General features: G+C 44.3%; 2 protein-coding genes across 2 annotated transcripts; both read left to right on the forward strand.

Moving 5' to 3' along the window:
* The first annotated feature begins 3,525 nt into the window (after positions 1 to 3,525).
* Positions 3,526 to 4,761, forward strand: LOC127304124 (heavy metal-associated isoprenylated plant protein 41-like). Its single transcript, XM_051334830.1, has 3 exons — positions 3,526 to 3,688; positions 3,876 to 4,074; positions 4,488 to 4,761. The coding sequence occupies exons 1-3, from the start codon at positions 3,526 to 3,528 to the stop codon at positions 4,759 to 4,761; spliced, it is 636 nt and encodes a 211-aa protein (XP_051190790.1).
* A 9,658-nt stretch (positions 4,762 to 14,419) lies between these two features.
* On the forward strand, positions 14,420 to 18,217 carry LOC127302009 (uncharacterized). The gene is made up of 3 exons (XM_051332355.1): positions 14,420 to 14,928; positions 15,988 to 16,186; positions 17,003 to 18,217. Exons 1-3 carry the CDS (start codon positions 14,541 to 14,543, stop codon positions 17,835 to 17,837), a joined length of 1,422 nt encoding a protein of 473 aa, XP_051188315.1. The 5' UTR covers positions 14,420 to 14,540; the 3' UTR covers positions 17,838 to 18,217.
* Positions 18,218 to 18,770: the final 553 nt, after the last annotated feature.

Consider the following 18,770-nt stretch of genomic DNA (forward strand, 5'->3'; position numbering starts at 1 on the left):
CTTTTTTATTTAATATGGAATAATTAATATCTTTAAATCTGTAAATCAAAATTTGACAAATAATATGTCTAAATCGATTAGAAAAATGAGAGGAATCCAAATATGACATCTATATCATATTTTGAATCTAAAAATATTTTTTCCAAAAAATCTTGAGCATTAGATCATGTACCAGTATTTCAAATCTGGCCGGCCTCCTACCGATTCGGCAGGAATTTGTCTTTTTCATGAGGGATAGACGTAAAAGTTCCAGATACACCGGTAGGGAAATTTTTCATCTTAGGTGGTCTAGTATTTTAAAAAAATATGTTGGTACCAATGTGAAACTTTAATTTGGTGGTTGCTTCACAAAACACCCCGTTTTCGGCACCTCAAAAATGGAAAATGGTTTTTTCGTGCGATGAAATGAAAAACTTCCTCCTGCAATATCGTAAGACATCCCAATATACACATGTATGCACAATATGAGCATATTATCACAAACTATATCGTGATTCTATCCATAACATTGTCGTTTGACCTAAATGTCATGAAACCTCGAACATGATAGCTCATTTTGTGAAGGATTTTTTGTGATGTTCGCAATTTTCCAACTTTAATATTTTTTCTTGCAACTATGACACATAATATGACACCACGCGAAGGTTTCACATTGTTTGGATCGTTTTCAATTTTTTTATGCCTGTTTCAAACTATATTCAAAACGGCGGGCATGAAGATCCTTTGCCCGGGGCTGAGGCTCGCCAAACTTGCACTGGATCTCTGATGAAATAGCATGTTGTGAATCTAAAAATGATTTTTACAAAAAATCTTGAGCAATATTTCATGTACCCGTAGTTCAAATCTGGTCGGCCTCCTGCCGATTCGGCAGGAATTTGTCTTTTTCATGAGGGGTGGACAGAAAGGTTTCAGATACACCGGTTGAGAATTTTGCATCTTAGTTGGTCTAGTATTTTTTTAAAATGTGTTGGTACCAATGTCAATCTTTAATTTGGTGGTTGCTTCACAAAACACCCCGTTTTCGGCACCTCAAAAATGAAAAATGGTTTTTTCGTGCGATAAAATGGAAAACTTCCTCCTGCAATATCGTAAGATGTCCCAAGATGCACATGTGTGCACAATATGGGCACATTATCAGAAACTATGCCGTGATTCTATCCATAACATGGTCGTTTGACCTAAATGTCATGAAACCTCGAACATGATAGCTCATTTTGTGAAGGATTTTTTGTGATGTTCGCAATTTTCCAACTTTAATATTTTTCCTTGCAACTATGACACATAATATGACACCATGCGAAGGTTTCACATTGTTTGGATCGTTTTCGAATATTTTATGCCCGTTTCAAACTATATTCAAAACGGTGGGCATGAAGATCTTTTTCATTTTAAATATTTCAAGTTTGATATTTTTCCAAGATAGAACTTATTTTTCTGAAAATTTTGATATATTATTTGTATTTTTCTGAATTATAATGATTTAGTTATGATTTTTTTAAGATTAATGTCGTAAAATGGAAAATAGCTATGCCGACAGGGCTGAAAATATATGCCGACGGCTTTGCCGTCGGCACAGGCCTGACGCTGTTAGCTCGCCGTCACGGCGGAGAGGCTATGCCGACGGCCGAAACTGTGCCGACGGCCGAAACTGTGCCGACGGTTGCCGTCGGCACAGACCTTCATGTGCCGACGGTTTACCTGTGCCGACGGCTGACCTGCTGGCCTGGCCAGAACGAGTCTTGTGCCGACGGCCCCGATATTTTGCCGTCGGCATAGGATCTGGCCGTCGGCACCTTGACTGGTTCCCGTAGTGAATCGCCAGGTTCTCAAACACGCCCTTATCAAACACGCCCTTAGAAGCTAGAATTTCTAAAACCATACTCCTATACTACTCCATGTATAGCGATTATAGTGATATTTCCTCCATTCCAACGAATAAGGTAACCTTGTTTTTCATATTTTTGCTTCAACTAATAATTACATAAAATATATATAGAAAAATGGTATTGTTTTTAATACGAATCCAACCACTCCATCCGTCTCAGTTTAATAGGCGACATGACCATTAATTTGATCACCAAAATATGAATTATATGTTTACAAAATGTATACCATTAGATTCGTATTCGAAAAAGGTGTCAAATGATAAAAAAAATCATATTTTATTAACCAAAATAATGGTTACAGCAATTTTTTGGACTATGTGCGCCCCTGTTAACGGATGAAGTATGCCAATTACGTGCAATATGATCAAGATTTTGTTGCTCAATTCTTCTGATCAAAGTATTACATTCATCAGATTCTTGAACTTCCTAATAAAAGCCACCTCGAAAGTAAAAAAACTGCACAAGTCACTTATGCTGTGTTTGGTTGCGTAGAATTGCGACGTGGAATTGGAATTTGGGCCAAATGGGCCAATTCCGCCGTTTGGCTTGCGTTCGGAATCTTCGCGTGGAAACCCAACAAAATTCCGAGCTCCGAATCTTCCTGTGCAAATAGCCAGCCAAACATTCCGAGGGAGCGAGCTCGGAAACGCTCGGAAAGAGCGAAACGTTTCGCTCGTCACCCTCCCCGAATCTCTCCTGTCGGGCCCTCCGCCGTTCCCCCGTCGCCCGCCGCCGTTCCCCCGTCGCCCGCCGCCGTTCCCCTGCCGCCCGCCGCCGTTCCCACGCCGCGTGGCCCCGCCGCCGTTCCCACGCCGCGTGGCCCCGCCGCCCGCTGCAGCGTGGCCTCCGAGCTCTGCATCCCCCGCCGCCGCGTGACCTCCGAGCTCTGCAGCCCCCGCCGCCGTGTGGCCTCCGTGCCCCGAGTCCCCTCCCTCCGCCAAGGTCCCCTCCCCGCCGCCGCATGCCCTCGCGCCCATCCCGCTCCGGCAGCTCCCGTCGCCCACGTCCACGCCCGGCAGATCCAGCCGCCCGCGTCCCCGCCGCCGGCCGGCTCCTTCGACGGCACGCCGGCCGTGCCCTACACCGGCTCGGGCTCCCGCCGCCGCATGACCCTGCGCCCGCTGCCGGCCGGCTCCTTCAACGGCAGGCCGGCCGTGCACTGCTCCGGCTCATGCACCCAGCGCCGGCAGATTTTCCTAGTTTAATGTTTTATTATGTTTAAAGTTGTCCAGATTCAACAAAACATCAGATTCCATACTTTGTACATCCAAACGGGATTTAGAATTGGTTACAACTTTCAATTCCAACAGTAAATTCTAAACACAACCAAACAACGGAATCGAATTTGAAACCAATTCATTTCCATCTCGGATTTGGAATCTTAGTCCAATTCAATTCCATGCCAACTTTCTATGCATCCAAGCGTTTGGCATTCCCAAGTGTGAGCGCAGAATTAATGGAGGACATCCAGCCCAAGATCACTCTACAGCAGAACTCAAGGCGACCCAGCCCTTTGATCTCCCTGCGCGCCAGTACATCAAATACCCCTCCCCAGAACGGTTCGATTCTAACTGAGTCCCAGCTAGCTCGCTCCCACACACGCTATAGCTGCAGTCCCTCTCGCCGTGGTAGCGGAAGAATGCAGGCGCTCGCCGTGGCCGCGGGAACGAAGTGGCTAAAGCATTACTCCTCGGACCAGAGCATACTCACCGTTGGAGACGGGGACTTCTCCTTCTCGCTGGCGCTCGCCACCGCGTTCGGCTCCGGCAAGAACATCGTCGCCACCTCCCTCGACACCTACGGTTCGGTTCCGCTACTCGTACTCCCGTTTGGAGTAGTCATTTGAAGGCTTCTATTCTGGCATGAAAGGAACATGCATGCATGCTGTTCCATGCTTATTTTGGCCGGTCTAATTCGTATGATCATCTTCAGTTTGCACTGAACAATTTACTCCACGTGCATTTCTTGCGCGCAAATCTGCTTCCACAGAGGAACTGAATACCAAGTACAGCCACGCGGTGTCGAATGTGAAGGAGCTGGAGAGGTTGGGTGCCACGGTTCTGCATGGCGTCGATGTGAAAGAGATGAATGTCCACGCCGATCTGTGGCCGAGACTTTTTGATCGGATTGTCTTCAATTTTCCTCACGCTGGGTTCAACGGACGTGAGGACAACGCGGATATGATCAAGTATATATCTGCTCGATTTCTAGATCTAATTGTGGTCATCTGTTTTGTGCTTAGACTAGCCACAATGGGAGTATCATAGGTAGTATCATGCATGCCATGTAAGCAAAAATCTGATGTGGCACATCAATTAATGAGGAGAGAGGTGAGAGTAGTATCATATGTAGATACAGTATCATAGCACGTAAAACTAGAAATTTTAGTGGCAAACACATCATGTACACATATTTGCATTGAGATTCTACAAAACATTAAATATGATAGAACTATGATACTAATTCATGATACTATGCATTATAGGTGTTGTATCATAAACTAGTATCATATGCATGATACTAATCTATGATACTTCCCATTGTGACTAGTCTTAGACCTCTATTAATTAGTAATTACCTCTTGATCGATCTGGCTTCTAGGTCGCATCAGGAGCTGGTGAGGGGCTTCTTCTCCACGGCGCGCCACATGCTCTTTCGTCAAGGTGAGGTCCACGTTACCCACAAGACAAAGCATCCTTACTGGACGTGGGGTATCGAGCAGCTAGCATCTGAGTCCTCGCTCACTATGCTTGAGGAAGCTGCGTTTCAAATACAAGACTACCCAGGTTATAACCAGAAGAGAGGGTCTGGCTGGAGGTGCGACCGAGACTTCGATATAAGTGATTCCCGCACATTCATCTTCCTCAAGGGATAGATTCTCTTGTTATAGCCAGGCATGTGAGTCTTTGTGACTGTGTCACTCTGGCGGTAGCATGAACTCGGTCGTCAGATGTTGTCTCGGACGCGACGTAATGATCTAGGCTTTTATTTGAGCTGCCCATACTAATTAAGATGAACATCATATAAGCTGATGGCGTTGGAAAATGCAGCAGATTATCTAGCACACTTTTATGGGTTCGGTGCGCCTTCATTTTGTTTCCATTTGTATTTTGCTTTCGAAATTATATTTGACTGCTATGTGATGAACATATGTTTGAATTGGATCTCAACACTGGTTAAAAATGTCTATCTGAAAATGTTGTGGAAAGAGAGAAAAATAAGGATAGCGGATTTCCTCCTGGTTGTTTGATTCATCATCTGTTGTCTTCAAGATGGTGGTAGGGGCCCAAATATGTTTGGATTGGCTCTAAACATCTTGTTCCTGACTTTGAGCACCTCGATCTAGTTAGTTGCTCGGAGTGTTTGGTTCGTTGGAGAATCAGTTTTCACGGTGCTTTTTTCAGTTTGGAAAACTGTAGTTCCAATGTATGCCAGGTCAAAAAAAAAAGTTCCAATGTATGTAGATTAGCTTCGATAGGCGAACAGTTTGATCAGGCAAACTATATCTAATTGAGCTGAAATATGGTCTGTCTGTTGGTAACTTTTGTGCACGTTTGTTCCCGAGAACGTCGACCTGACTAGCGTCTACCAAAGGAACATAATCTGCAACCTTTCTGCTTCGCTGATTACTACCTCTTGTGGTAGTTGTAGTTTTTGGCGGGCAATATGCTAAGTGTGCTATAACCTCTAGATGTTTAGAGCTTTTTTGGTTTAAGGATATCTTGTAAGGTTCAGTTCTTAGAAAAACTTTCTATAATGCTTGTTTGATTCTTCAATCCTTGTGAGTATATCTTCCCGAATTAATCTTTGTGAGCATATTTCTAAGAGGCATCTTGCACCTACTCCTGAAGTTTTTTTTGGTCCGGGCATTTAACTGCTATTGCAATCCACCGGAAAAAGTGAAACCCGTGGCACGGTAGGCGGTGACAATCCACCCACAAACATTGTCGTATTATGAACCAAATTCATTCTAAAGGGAACCTAAGTTCTGACGAGTGGAGCGAGCCCCGTCGCCAGTAGGCTTGGGCCGAAGCGGTACGGATTGATGCCACCGTCTATATATACCTCTTGTAAGCCGCCGTCTAGTGTTTATCAGATTATAAGATATCCCACGACGTTTGTAAAAATACTCCTCGATATAGTGAAGTTTTGCTGGTTGGCGTCTGTGGTTTTTACCTCTCTTTGTTGGAGTGGGTTTTCCACATTAAAATCTTGTGTCCCCTGCGTGTGTTCTTGTTTCGTTCTTCGTTATTTGCTTGTCGCGTTTATAACAAACACCTTAATGTTGTACCATCATTTGGCTATCTATGAAATTTGGAATTGTAATTGCCACTCGCTGTGTGCGGTGGTGCGCCGCACGGGGACCCACGGTTGTGCTCTTCAGCTCGATGGAGGTCGGGCGCGGCCGGATGATCCTCGAGGCGGCTGCACAATTCTACGGGAATGACATTGTGATGATGATCTTTTGATTTAATTGTTTTTTTTGCTGCTAATTATTCTGTGAATTAATTGCTATTTGCTCGCTGGAACAAAAAAAAGTAACAAATGGTCTTTGGTCGTGCCAAATGGTAGGGTCTATGCTGACGGCGGCACAGTTCTGCACGTCTTTTTAGGCGCGGGACTAGCGGCTATGCCGACGGCACAACACTCACTGATTGGAAGCGTGGCAGCCCCTCGGCGGCTATTCCTATGGGCTGTGCCGACGGTCTAGACCCTTAATTTTGGCCCCATCTTGGTCGCCTCAGGCATGGACGATGCTCCCTAGAGGTAGCTGAGGTGTGTCGGCTGCAGCGTGACGGGGAAGACTTTACGAGCTAGTTTAGGTCTGGCTGGGTCTCATGTTTAGCTAGTTTGAGCATCTCTTTGATATATAACTTTTTTTTCATGCAGACTATAGTTTGAATTCAAATCCAACCGAATTGTTTTGGCGGGTATAAGTGTTTCTTTGGAGGTAACGGAATTTTTGTTTTTCGTCGAGATTTTGGATATCCCGGTCGAGAAAAAATCTCTTGCATTAATTGCACTACCTCATTGTGGTCAAAGAATAGAAAGTTCATGATTTACCTTTCTCCTTTTATAACAAGATCAAGATTCATCATATTAATTGACCGCGCTAAAGTCCATGGCCAGATTGAAGGAGTGGTTCCCCACTTTGTTGACGAGGGATTGTCTATTTATTAATACATCGATGATACAATTCTTTTTATGGATCACGATCTGAAAAAAGCTACGAACCTGAAATTAATCTTATCAGCGTTTGTGCATTTATCAGATCTTAAGATTAACTTCCGTAAGAGTGAATTGTTTTGTTTTGGCGAGACACAAGAAGATGTCAACTTGTACGCCGAACTTTTCGGTTGTTTGTTGGGCAGTTTTCCAATTAGCTATTTGGGTATTCCGATTCATCATAGAAGGCTTACAATTGTTGAACGAAAAATTGTGGAGGAAAGATTACATAAGCGTCTAAATAGTTGGAAAGGAAAATTGTTGTTCCTAGATGGAAGACTAGTTCTCATTAATTCAGTGCTTATAAACATGGTACCGTATATGATTTCTTTCTTCCAGTTGTCTAAAGAAATCCTGCGCAGATTGGATTATTTCCGATCCAGATTCTTTTGGTAAGGTGATAGCAAGAAAAAGAAATATCGATTGACTAAATGGAGTATTTTATGTCATCCAAAGGATCAGGGTGGACTTGGCGTTCATGATCTAGAGGTTAAAAACTATGTCTTGCTAGTAAAATGGCTGGCTAGGTTGTTAACTAAGAATGACATATGTCAAAATATATTGAGGAGAAAGTACGTTGGTTCAAAGGCGATTTCCCAGGTTATATGAAACCTGGAAATTCTCACTTTTGGGCTGAAATAATGGCATCATAAATGTACTTTTTCCAATATGGATCAGGATGGGTCTGAGATAAGGTTTTGGGAGGACAAATGGTTAGAATCAACCACCCTTCGAGAACAATATCCCGTTTTATACAGTATTGTACGTCATAAAGGTGATACCTTGCAGAAAGTGTTGGAGACAACACCGCCATCTATGGCATTCATACGCGATCTTGTCGGTCCCCGGCTGACCTCTTGGAATGAGCTATTACAAAGATTAGCTTTAGTACAATTGGTACAGGGTACTGATGAGTTTCGTTGGGGACTTACAAGAATGTGATTTTCTCGGTTCAGTCCATGTATAAAGTGTTAATTCAACCGATACAACCAGTTAGTAATAATAAATTAATTTGGAAATTGAGGATACCACTTAAGACAAAGTTATTTGCATGGTACCTCACTAGTAAGGAAATGCTTATAGGTGGAGCTTAGTTCTGTGGCGCACCAACAGAAATGCGCCACAAAAAGATTTTTTGTGGCGCACGAGAAAGAATGCGCCACAAAAATAAGCTATTTTTGTGGCGCACTACTGAACTGTGCGCCACAGAAAGTATGTGGGGACCACATCCTGCCACCACCAATTATTAGTGTAGGTATTTCTGTGGCGCACATGGCGTGCTGCGCCACAGAAATAAGTGTTTCTGTGGCGCACTGTTTCTGGTGCGCCACAGAAGTAGTTGATTCTGTGGCGCACTTGTGCTGGTGCGCCACAGAAATAGCGCCTTCTATATCCAACCGTACCCCCTCCCCCCCGCCCGTACTTCTTCCTCCTCCACCCCTCTTCCTCTCCCTACCGCCGCGCGCCGCCGCCTTCCATGGTGAGCGTCGCCGTCGTCGTCGCCGCCGCCGCCTCCTTCCTCCGCGAGGGCCGCATGCCGCCACGCTCCACCCATCCCCGCCACCAGCAGCACAAGCCGTTGCGGCGTGGAGGAGGAGGGGCCGCCGCATGGAGGAGGAGGGGCCGGCTCCGCGTCAAGGAGGAGGAGCCGCCGCGTCTTCCTCCTCCACCCCTGCCATCATCGTCAACCTCCTCCTCCACCCCTACCCGGCCCCTCCCTCTTCCTCTACCCGGCCCCTCCTCCAACAGCATCGTCGGTGAGCTCCACCTCTAGCGCCTCCCCTCCCCTCCCTCTTCCTCTCCCGTGCGGGCACAAAGTGCTCGACGAAATTACTTTGTCTCTTTGTCCCTGGTTGCCTCCTTAATTGATGTCTTATGATCCAAATTACTATATTATTGGATTGAGTGATATGGCTACTGCTTGTTTGCTCTCCAAATTACCAAGTGATGAATATATATAATCCCTTTGGAGCATCTGCCCCATCCTATATATGTGTATTTGACCATGCTTATGATGGATTTCTTTTAAGGACTCTAGCTAGATTAGAGGGGAAAAAGTTGCTGCTTTGTTGCCTATGATAATGGATCATCAAATGTTTCCCTTTGTCCCTGGTTGCCTCCTTAATTGATGCCTTATGATCCAAATGACCCAAGTCCCTTGCATGATCCCATTTGTCCCTAATTTTGCTTAAGCTGAATAAATTCCCTCTAATCACCATTTGGAGATCAAGACTAGTTCTTGATTTCCATTAGCTAGACTCCAATATTAAAAATGTCTCCCAAATATGGAGACAAACATTTTAACATTACCCCAATGTTATTTCTCTCAAATGGACAGTTTCTGATGGTATAATTGCTCTTCACTGTACTTTATCAATTCCCTACTGATCCTAAGTACCCATGAATATCTGGTGGTGTTCTTCTGCTGTTTAGTTACTGTCAACACATGTGTTTGCATGTGTGTGCGAGCTGCTTGCAGATGTTTATCCACTGTTGGCCTTTATTCTTGGTAGCTCAAAGTGTCATGCACTTACTGGATCATCAAATGTTTCCATTTGTCCCTGGTTAATTGCCTCCTTAATTGATGCCTTATGATCTAAATTACTATATTATTGGATTGAGTGATATGACTACTGCTTGTTTGCTCTCCAAATTACAAAGTGATGAATATATAATCCCTATGGAGCATCTGCCCCATGCTATATATGTGTATTTGACCATGCTTATGATGGATTTCTTTTAAGGACTCTAGCTAGATTAGAGGGGAAAAAGTTGCTGCTTTGTTGCCTATGATAATGGATCATCAAATGTTTCCCTTTGTCCCTGGTTGCCTCCTTAATTGATGCCTTATGATCCAAATTACTATATTATTGGATTGAGTGATATGGCTACTGCTTGTTTGCTCTCCAAATTACCAAGTGATGAATATATAATCCCTTTGGAGCATCTGCCCCATGCTATATATGTGTATTTGACCATGCTTATGATGGATTTCTTTTAAGGACTCTAGCTAGATTAGAGGGGGAAAAGTTGCTGCTTTGTTGTCTATGATAATGGATCATCAAATGTTTTCCTTTGTCCCTGGTTGCCTCCTTAATTGATGCCTTATGATCCAAATGACCCAAGTCCCTTGCATGATCCCATTTGTCCCTAATGTTGCTTAAGATGAATAAATTCCCTCTAATCACCATTTGGAGATCAAGACTAGTTGTTGATTTCCATTAGCTAGACTCCAATATTAAAAATATCTCCCAAATATGGAGACAAACATTTTAACATTACCCCAATGTTATTTCTCTTAAATGGACAGTTTCTGATGGTATGCTTGCTCCTCGCTGTACTTTATCAATTCCCTACTGATCCTAAGTACCCATGAATATCTGGTGGTGTTCTTCTGCTGTTTAGTTACTGTCAACACATGTGTTTGCATGTGTGTGTGAGCTGCTTGCAGATGTTTATCCACTGTTGGCCTTTATTCTTGGTAGCTCAAAGTGTCATGCACTTACTGGATCATCAAATGTTTCCCTTTGTCCCTGGTTAATTGCCTCCTTAATTGATGCCTTATGATCCAAATTACTATATTATTGGATTGAGTGATATGACTACTGCTTGTTTGCTCTCCAAATTACCAAGTGATGAATATATAATCCCTATGGAGCATCTGCCCCATGCTATATATGTGTATTTGACCATGCTTATGATGGATTTCTTTTAAGGACTCTAGCCAGCATCACTTGGTTAATTACTACCAAGTGATGAGTAATCCCTTATGGTAATCCCTTATTTCTTGTTGGCTTTGATGAAAATAGAGATATCCACAGTAGGGGATCATGTAAATGAATGCCACTGTGGTATCCTTTGAAGAAAATGGACTCAATTTCGATGGTTTTAAAAGGCTGGGTGGTGCTAGGTGATTAAGTTGGCTACCAAGACTTGTCTCATCTGGTTAGTCGGGATATGCTATGTGTTGTTGCTTGTTTAGGCATATCTATCACTTACCTGGATTTACCGGTTCTTGATTGGCCTCTCTTTTGCCGCATCACTTGGTCTATATACCAAGTGATGAATAATCCCTTTGGAGCATCTGCGCCATGCCTGCTATGTGTGTTTGAGCATCTTGCCGTATGTCACCATGGTTGGTGGTTTGTGGGTGTTTTTGTACTTGCCGTTGAGTAGATGGTTGGTCGATCACTCGTACACTCGGGGGTGGAGCAAGTGAGCCTGGTGTGATGGCACAAATATCAATATCTTGTGCATCCTACCTGACCTCACTTACTCCATCCCTGGATGTTAATATTTGTTTCGACCAACAAAGTATGAGGCATTCCATTTAGTTCATACTATTCAATTGTCTATTATTTGAGTTGGCACTTCTTAATTGCATTGGCCGATGATTAGAATGTTTGGTCACTTGTACACTCTGGGGTGGGGCCAGTGAGCCTGGTGTGATGGCACAAATATCAATATCTTGTGCATCCTACCTGGCCTCGCTGACCCCATCCCTGAATGTTAATATTTCTTTCGACCAACAAAGTATGAGGCATATGATATCTAGTTGAGATACCACTTGGCTCTTTCTTCCATTTTAGTGCCGATGTTTAGAATGTTTGGTCACCTATACACCGCAATATACTTTGTAGACGGGCCCCCCTTTCCCCGGCCGACGTTCCGTGAACGAGTCCTTGACGAGACAACAACGCCGACCTGCCTCTCCGGCGCAGAACCACGCCAGTCCTAGCCGCCTCCCTTGTGGCCGCGTCTCCTGCGCTCTGCGCTTTTTCTCCATGGCCGGACTACGATTGGACACACCGAGGGAATAATGATAATAGCCATCACCACTATCACTGCACTCCAGTGTAGAGTACTTTGCGTAGATGCCACTTCTCTTCTCTCGCCATCCAGTACGTGAACGAGTCCTTGATGCAAAGACGGTGCCGGCCTCCCTAGCATCATGCCGACCCCTGTTGCCGCGCTTCATGCCGTGTCTCCCGCGCCCTGCACTCTTCGCCTTCTTGCCCGGTGAACAATAGACTGATCGTTGGAATAAGGAAGCCGATGACGGCCGATCGCAATCTAATCTTGCGACCGACCGTCATCGGTTTCCTTATTCCAATGATCAGTCTATTGGTTCACCGGGCAAGAAGGCGAACAAAGGCAGGCGCGGACACACGGCTCGAAGCGCGCAACACGGGCCGCATAATGTCGCGTGCCGACACGGTCTTTGCATCAAGGACTCGTTCATCGCACGGCGAGGGAAGAAAAGTGGCATCCGCCGCAAATCGCTATGCACTCGTGGAGTCCGGCGATAGTGGTGATGGCGATTATCATTATTCCCCCGGTGAGTCAAATTGTGGTCCGGCCATGGAGAAGAGCGCAGAGACGCGGCCACTGTGGGAGGCGGCGGGATCGCTGTGGTTCTCGCGCCGAGAGGCAGATCGGCGTTGTTGTCTCGTCAAGGACCCGTTCACGAACGACGGCCGGGGAAAGGGGATCTTCTCGCAAAGTATATCATGCGTATACTGCAACTATGGTTTCTGACCATAGTATTTGTGTTGACCAACAATGTATGAGGCACTTATTCCATTTTGTCATTCCATTTTCTTTGGTATTTTCAAAATGCTGATGATTAAAATGTTTGGTCACTCGTACACTCGGGGGTGGCGTAAGTGAGCCTGGTAAGATAGCACAAATATCAATCTCTTGTGCATCGGACTTGGTCTCACTTACGCCATCCCTGAATGTTAATATTTGTGTTGACCAACAATGTATGAGGCATTTATTCCATTTCTCTTGTGCATCGGACTTGTTGGTCTCACTTTCTTCCATTTTAATCATTTAGGAACCGGATGAAGACCCCGATGCAAGCGAGCCTGATGGGTAGAGAGGAGGGAGCAAAGGAGGAAAGACTACTTTGTATCTCGAAATTATGAAATCTGTATGAATTAAGAGTTGTATGCAAAACATTTGACACTTGCCACTATATATGTATCTCGATCGGGCTCTAAGTACTGTGATGATGATGTATAATGTTGCTATGTTATATGTGTCCATATTATATCTGTCTATCTGTCTATATTATACTTGTATACTGTGTACAAAACCTGTATAAAACCTGTATAATACACCAGGGAGCAAAAAATCGAGTATACCTGTACATTGTTATGTGGCGCACCAAAATGGAATTCAGTGGCGCACCTATTTCTGTGGCGCAGCCGGATCGTGTGCGCCACAGAACACCTTAATTCTGTGGCGCATGGTACGGTGCGCCACAGAAACCCTATTTTTGTGGCGAAGTTTCTGTGGCGCACCGCCCGTGCGCCACAGAATCATGTTTTCGTGCGTCACTGATGAAGCTTTTCCTACTAGTGCCTTCATCGTGGTGTTATTCTCACCAAAGATAACCTTGCAAAACGCATTTAGCATGGATCAACGAAATGTTTTTTCTGTCATGAACAAGAGACAATAAAATATCTCTTCTTCCATTTTCTATTTGCGAGATCTATATAGTCAATCATTCAGATATGTTCTACCTTATACCCTCCACAAACAGCAGCGGACTTACCGTATGGGCACCCAGGGCACGTGTCCGGGCTCGTCACCGTCGTACATGTACTTCAGCATATACGTTTATTAGTTTAACTGGCCAGCTAGAGCATGTTCGGTTGTTCCTTAACAACATAACTTGGCCCATTTTGATTCATACTCCATACTCAGGGCTGCTGCCCACATTCGAGAAAACAAGCGGAAGTGCCATCGAAAAAAATGTTCCATACTCTGTAATTGTTAAATATTTCCAAGCCATGGAAAATTGGAAAGGACAATTTTCCTAGACCTAATTACCATATTATTATTATTGGTGTAAGCTCCATTCTCTCACCTACTTTTCCCACATGGGATGATCTCTTCTATTAAAATGCATGCATTTGGACGATGTTTGAGAGACACGGTTGGAAAGGACTTCTTTTTTGTATAGATTTTTGGTCTCTTTTTATCCGGCGCGGTTCCAAACGTGCTCCAAATCATTCGTGCCGGACGTTTTTTAAGGGACGCGACTGAAGAGGCTCTTATACTTTAAATTTAAATAATAAAACGCTTTTTATCGAAAAAAGAACACACAAAAAAGGTCATGTTTTTTATCTTCAAACTGTTGCAATGTCGCACCGCGGCAAGTAGAAATCTGGGAAAACGTCACCCAGTATTTCGAATTTCAAAATCTAGCGCAGAATCGATGCCACGTATCGGCGTCCGCGCAAAATCCGGCGCAACAGTGACTTTCAATGGCAGGTCAAAAGGCCAACGCTTGGGTTTGATTGCAGCATTCGGAAGGAAGTGGACCCGAGTCCCACGCGCTTACTCTGTTCGCCTCGTCACAGCAGCACACAGCGGTCGCGGTCGCAGTCGCTCTCGCCAGGGGAGAGGAGAGGGAAAATGCGGCGGCCACGGCGGCCGGCGAAGGCCGGAGGTTGCGGCGGCGGCGGAGAGGCGCCAGTGGAGGCGGTGGGAGTGAAGGGCGCGGCGGGGCTTCCGGTGATCGCCGTCGACGGGGAGGGCGAGGCGCCGCTGCTAGGGTTTCCGGTGGCCGCAGCGGCCGGAGGCGGGGAGGACGAGGCGCCGGTGGTGGAAGGGGTGCAGCCGATCGCCGTGAAGGGGAATGGCAAGGCGGAGAAGGACGAGGACGGGATCAAGTGGCTCAAGCACTATTCCTCGGCGCAGAGCATACTCATCGTCGGAGACGGGGACTTCTCCTTCTCGCTGGCGCTCGCCACCGCCTTCGGCTCCGCAGAGAACCTCGTCGCCACGTCCCTCGACTCCTATGGTTCGGTTTCCTTTCCGCTGTCTCTTTCTGCTTGTCATATGGCCAGATGTGCGCTTTGTGTTAATGCTACTGTAATAGTAGATGATGCTACGTTTTGGATATTTTGTGCCATGTCGAATAAATGGAACCACGTGTAGATTTGATGCTTCTAAGAGAACAAAGTATCTTCTGCTAGTTGAAGAAGGCATTGATGCACTTCACTCGGTTAGTAACATAGGGTGTGTTTGGTTTAAGCCACAACTAGCCCAGCCAAAATTTCAGCTGCCAACTTTTTGGCAAATGATTTGTGTGCCCTCGGCGCGCCCAGGCGTCGGCGCTGTTCCAAACGAAAGCCAAATCTCTTGGGCGAGCCAACAAGTCAGTAGGGTCAGCGTCGGCAGTAAACCAAACATAGCATAACGAACTAATGCAGAGGTGGTGGTAATTCTACCTCAGCTGTATGATTATTGTACATTGGAACATTACTGATTTTGTTAAGCACTTCATATTATCTCACTGAATCTAATTGTGATGTATGAAGAAATTTCCCAATTTGTGTGCCATACTGTTTCTTACTGCCAGAAATTGGATGCCATATGGGGTCTCACTGCTAGAAATTGTCTGTTTATCCTCTTAGGCTGAGATCCCCTGTTTTGCTGATGACAGATTTTATGGTAACGTTTGTTTGACATAGTTATCCACCTTGCTGCCCAAACCACTGCCAGACCATTAGTCTATTTTTTGCAACTTCTTCGTGTCAAGGGAGGCTCAACCACTATGACAAAATGCTCTTTGAGCAAGAAACTGAAATGAATGAGAACATCAACACAGTGAAAACATATCAGGCATCAGGCTAACTCAAAAATGTATATTGATTTCATTCCATGCCACAGCCACTTTTGTTACATTCTTGTATGAAGTTGTTGTATTTAAATAGTTTTTACTCTTCCAATTTCTTATTTGCTTCACTCCTAATTACAAAGCTCAGAGGGATAAATGTTGTTATCTTCATTTCTGCGACCATTTGTAGATAATCTTATGTTTTTTCTCTGCATTCTTCTTTGATATCCTCTTTTACAGGGGCTCTAACGAGCAAGTATGGCAAAGCTGAAGCTAATGTAACAGAACTGAAAAGATTGGGGGCCACAGTTTTGCATGGCGTTGATGCAAAAACGATGAAGCTTCACTCATGTCTGAAGATGAGACGTTTTGATCGCATTGTCTTTAATTTTCCCCATGCTGGGTTCAAAGGAAAAGAGGATCAGCTTCATGTCATCAAGTATGTGTACTAATGATTGCTTAATTCATGGATTACAAAGCCACTCTCATTTTTCATGTGGACTGATTGTATGATAGTTGGTCTTCCTGAGTTTCTTTGGTTTTAGTTTGATTTTGTATCTATATGGCTGAATCTGTGTATGAGTCATCATCACTGTGGGTAACTAACTTAGAAATTTATGTGCATCCCACATTGCATAGAACCTGTCGGAAGTCCTTATTTTATATATTTTTTGGTTATGTGCTAATGACTGTCTATCAGTGCTTAACTTAAGTATGAGATCACCCACATTGCATAGTCTCATTGTCTGAAATGCATTATATCTGTATCTTATGGTAATAATAAATAGCATTTTAAGTTACAGTGTTACAAAGATTGTATCAAGTAAAGATGACATCTTATCTTGTCATATAGACGGAAAGATCACATGTAACATTCAATTCAAGCATAATAAACTAATAACATTCTGTTGTATTTCTGAACCTTCATGCAAAATCTCTTTATGCATCCCTTAGTACTCTGTATTACTTATTGTTAGTTCCTTCCATTTATGTACTACCCACTAATCAAAGACATTTGGACTATAATGGCGTTATTTTGTAACTTGTAAGCAAATGCTTTCTTCCCATACGAAGTAAGATCGGTAAGATTGGCCATAAGAATTTAAATGTTTGTGTGCCAGTGGTAATTAACTGATTGTTCCTCATTGAGTTCAGTTAGGCAAAGAACATTCTGATAGTTTAATGCTTTAACAGGTTTTTAGGACCTTTGGTTTCTTAGTTAAGTTCTCATTAACCAGTTTGTTTTGACATGTAGCGCGCACAAGCAGCTGGTGCATGGGTTCTTTGCAAATGCGCGGTACCTGCTTCGGCCCTATGGTGAAACCCACGTTAGCCACAAGACAGGACGTCCTTATGACACATGGGATATCGAGCAGCTGGCCTATGACTCTTGTCTTATTAGGGTTCGGACAGTTGCTTTTTCTAAGGAAGACTACCCTGGTTATAACCAAAAGAGAGGAGCTAGTGCAAAGTGTGATCAACCTTTCGCCCTAGGTCCTTGCTGCACATTCATGTTCTGCCTTGGAGACGTAAAGAAGCTGAAGAAAGTGCATGGAAACATGATTGGTTCAATCCCATTCCTTGGCGACAGCAAATTCTATCCAGGCGTATCAGCAGCTGGTATGAGCCAATTTGATCTGCGCCCACATGCTCTAGCCTGGCCTCAGCCACATTTTCCTCCAGTCAACACAGTTCACATGCCAATACCATTTGTTCCTCAACCCTTTGGAGTTGCTCCAATTGAACATCCAGGTTTTACAGTCAACTTTTCTGGGGCAGAAAGAGCTCCTTACTTCCACCAGCAGCAGGACCTGGTACAGCCAATGTGCAGAGGGCAACCACTGAAGGTTTTGCCCACACAATGCGGCTTTCGTCCACCAACGAGTAGAGTCCTTGCAAATCCGGAGCAGCCTCCAGTTGTGCCACCATGGGGAGGTGACTACTCTTACTCACCCGGAGGATACCAGGGTCTGCAAAGAGAGTATGAAATTCACAGACAGCATACGCTGTCCCTTGAACATCGCTACATCGAATCTGTCCAGAGGCGGGCTAGGCTGGAGATGTTGATTGCGCACTACGGCAGCCAGTGAAGGATCGTTTCGAAGGCTGTGTCTCTGCTGCTGCTGTAAGGGTTCACTGAGCAGAGAAACTCTGACCTTCCAAGACGATGCAACTTTCGAGTCGAGATGTTCTTTTGTTGATGATGTACAGTTAGGGCCATTTTGCGTGGCAAACACTGACCACGAGTCGAGAACAGCTCAAGCAATGCTGTTTTCTTTCTCCTATCTAGTAAGTAGTTTGAGGAAACACCTGTAGACAGCCAAGCCTCATTTTGCAATGGAGCTGTCTTCAGGGTCTCAAAAGTGTATGCAGTTATTATCTGGGTTTATCACTGGTACAATGATGAGCCTGAACCTGGTGTAACTGGCTTCATTTGTGCTTCAAGTCTTGCTGCAAGACTTTCTTGATCTGTTACCGCCCCCTTTTTGCAAGAAAAATAGTACTCTCTCTGTTTCATAATTCGGATCTATCCAGAATTATGAAATGGATGGAAAATTATCGAATGGATGGAGTACGAGTTATGACTTGTGTACATCTGAATATGCAATAATCATGGAATGGATCCGAATATGCCACAGGAATTATGGAATGTATGGAGTACGAGTTATGAATTGTGTACAGCTGTTGTTTGGACGTTGGAAGTTAGAACTTCCGCTGTTGTCATAAACATAAAATTTGAACACAACATAGCAGGGGAGATGAGACGAAGAGCAGAGTAGGAGACGGGTGCAGTAAGCCATTAGGCCTGACAATTCGAACCGAAGTACGGAGTAGTAGTACTATGTTGGTTTTGTCACTCCCTGACGGATTGCTAATCTGAACTGATTGATTTTCCATTGCAGTAGCGCCAAGGAAAGAAACGCTTTCTCTGACTCCCAGTCCGAGTTCAATTAGACCTCGTCCGAACCTCAATAATATATTTTTAAACATAAGACATAAATGTTCATCTTCAAATTAATAAA

This window comes from Lolium perenne, chromosome 5 (genome assembly GCF_019359855.2).
Source record: "Lolium perenne isolate Kyuss_39 chromosome 5, Kyuss_2.0, whole genome shotgun sequence".
Classification (NCBI taxonomy): domain Eukaryota; kingdom Viridiplantae; phylum Streptophyta; class Magnoliopsida; order Poales; family Poaceae; genus Lolium; species Lolium perenne.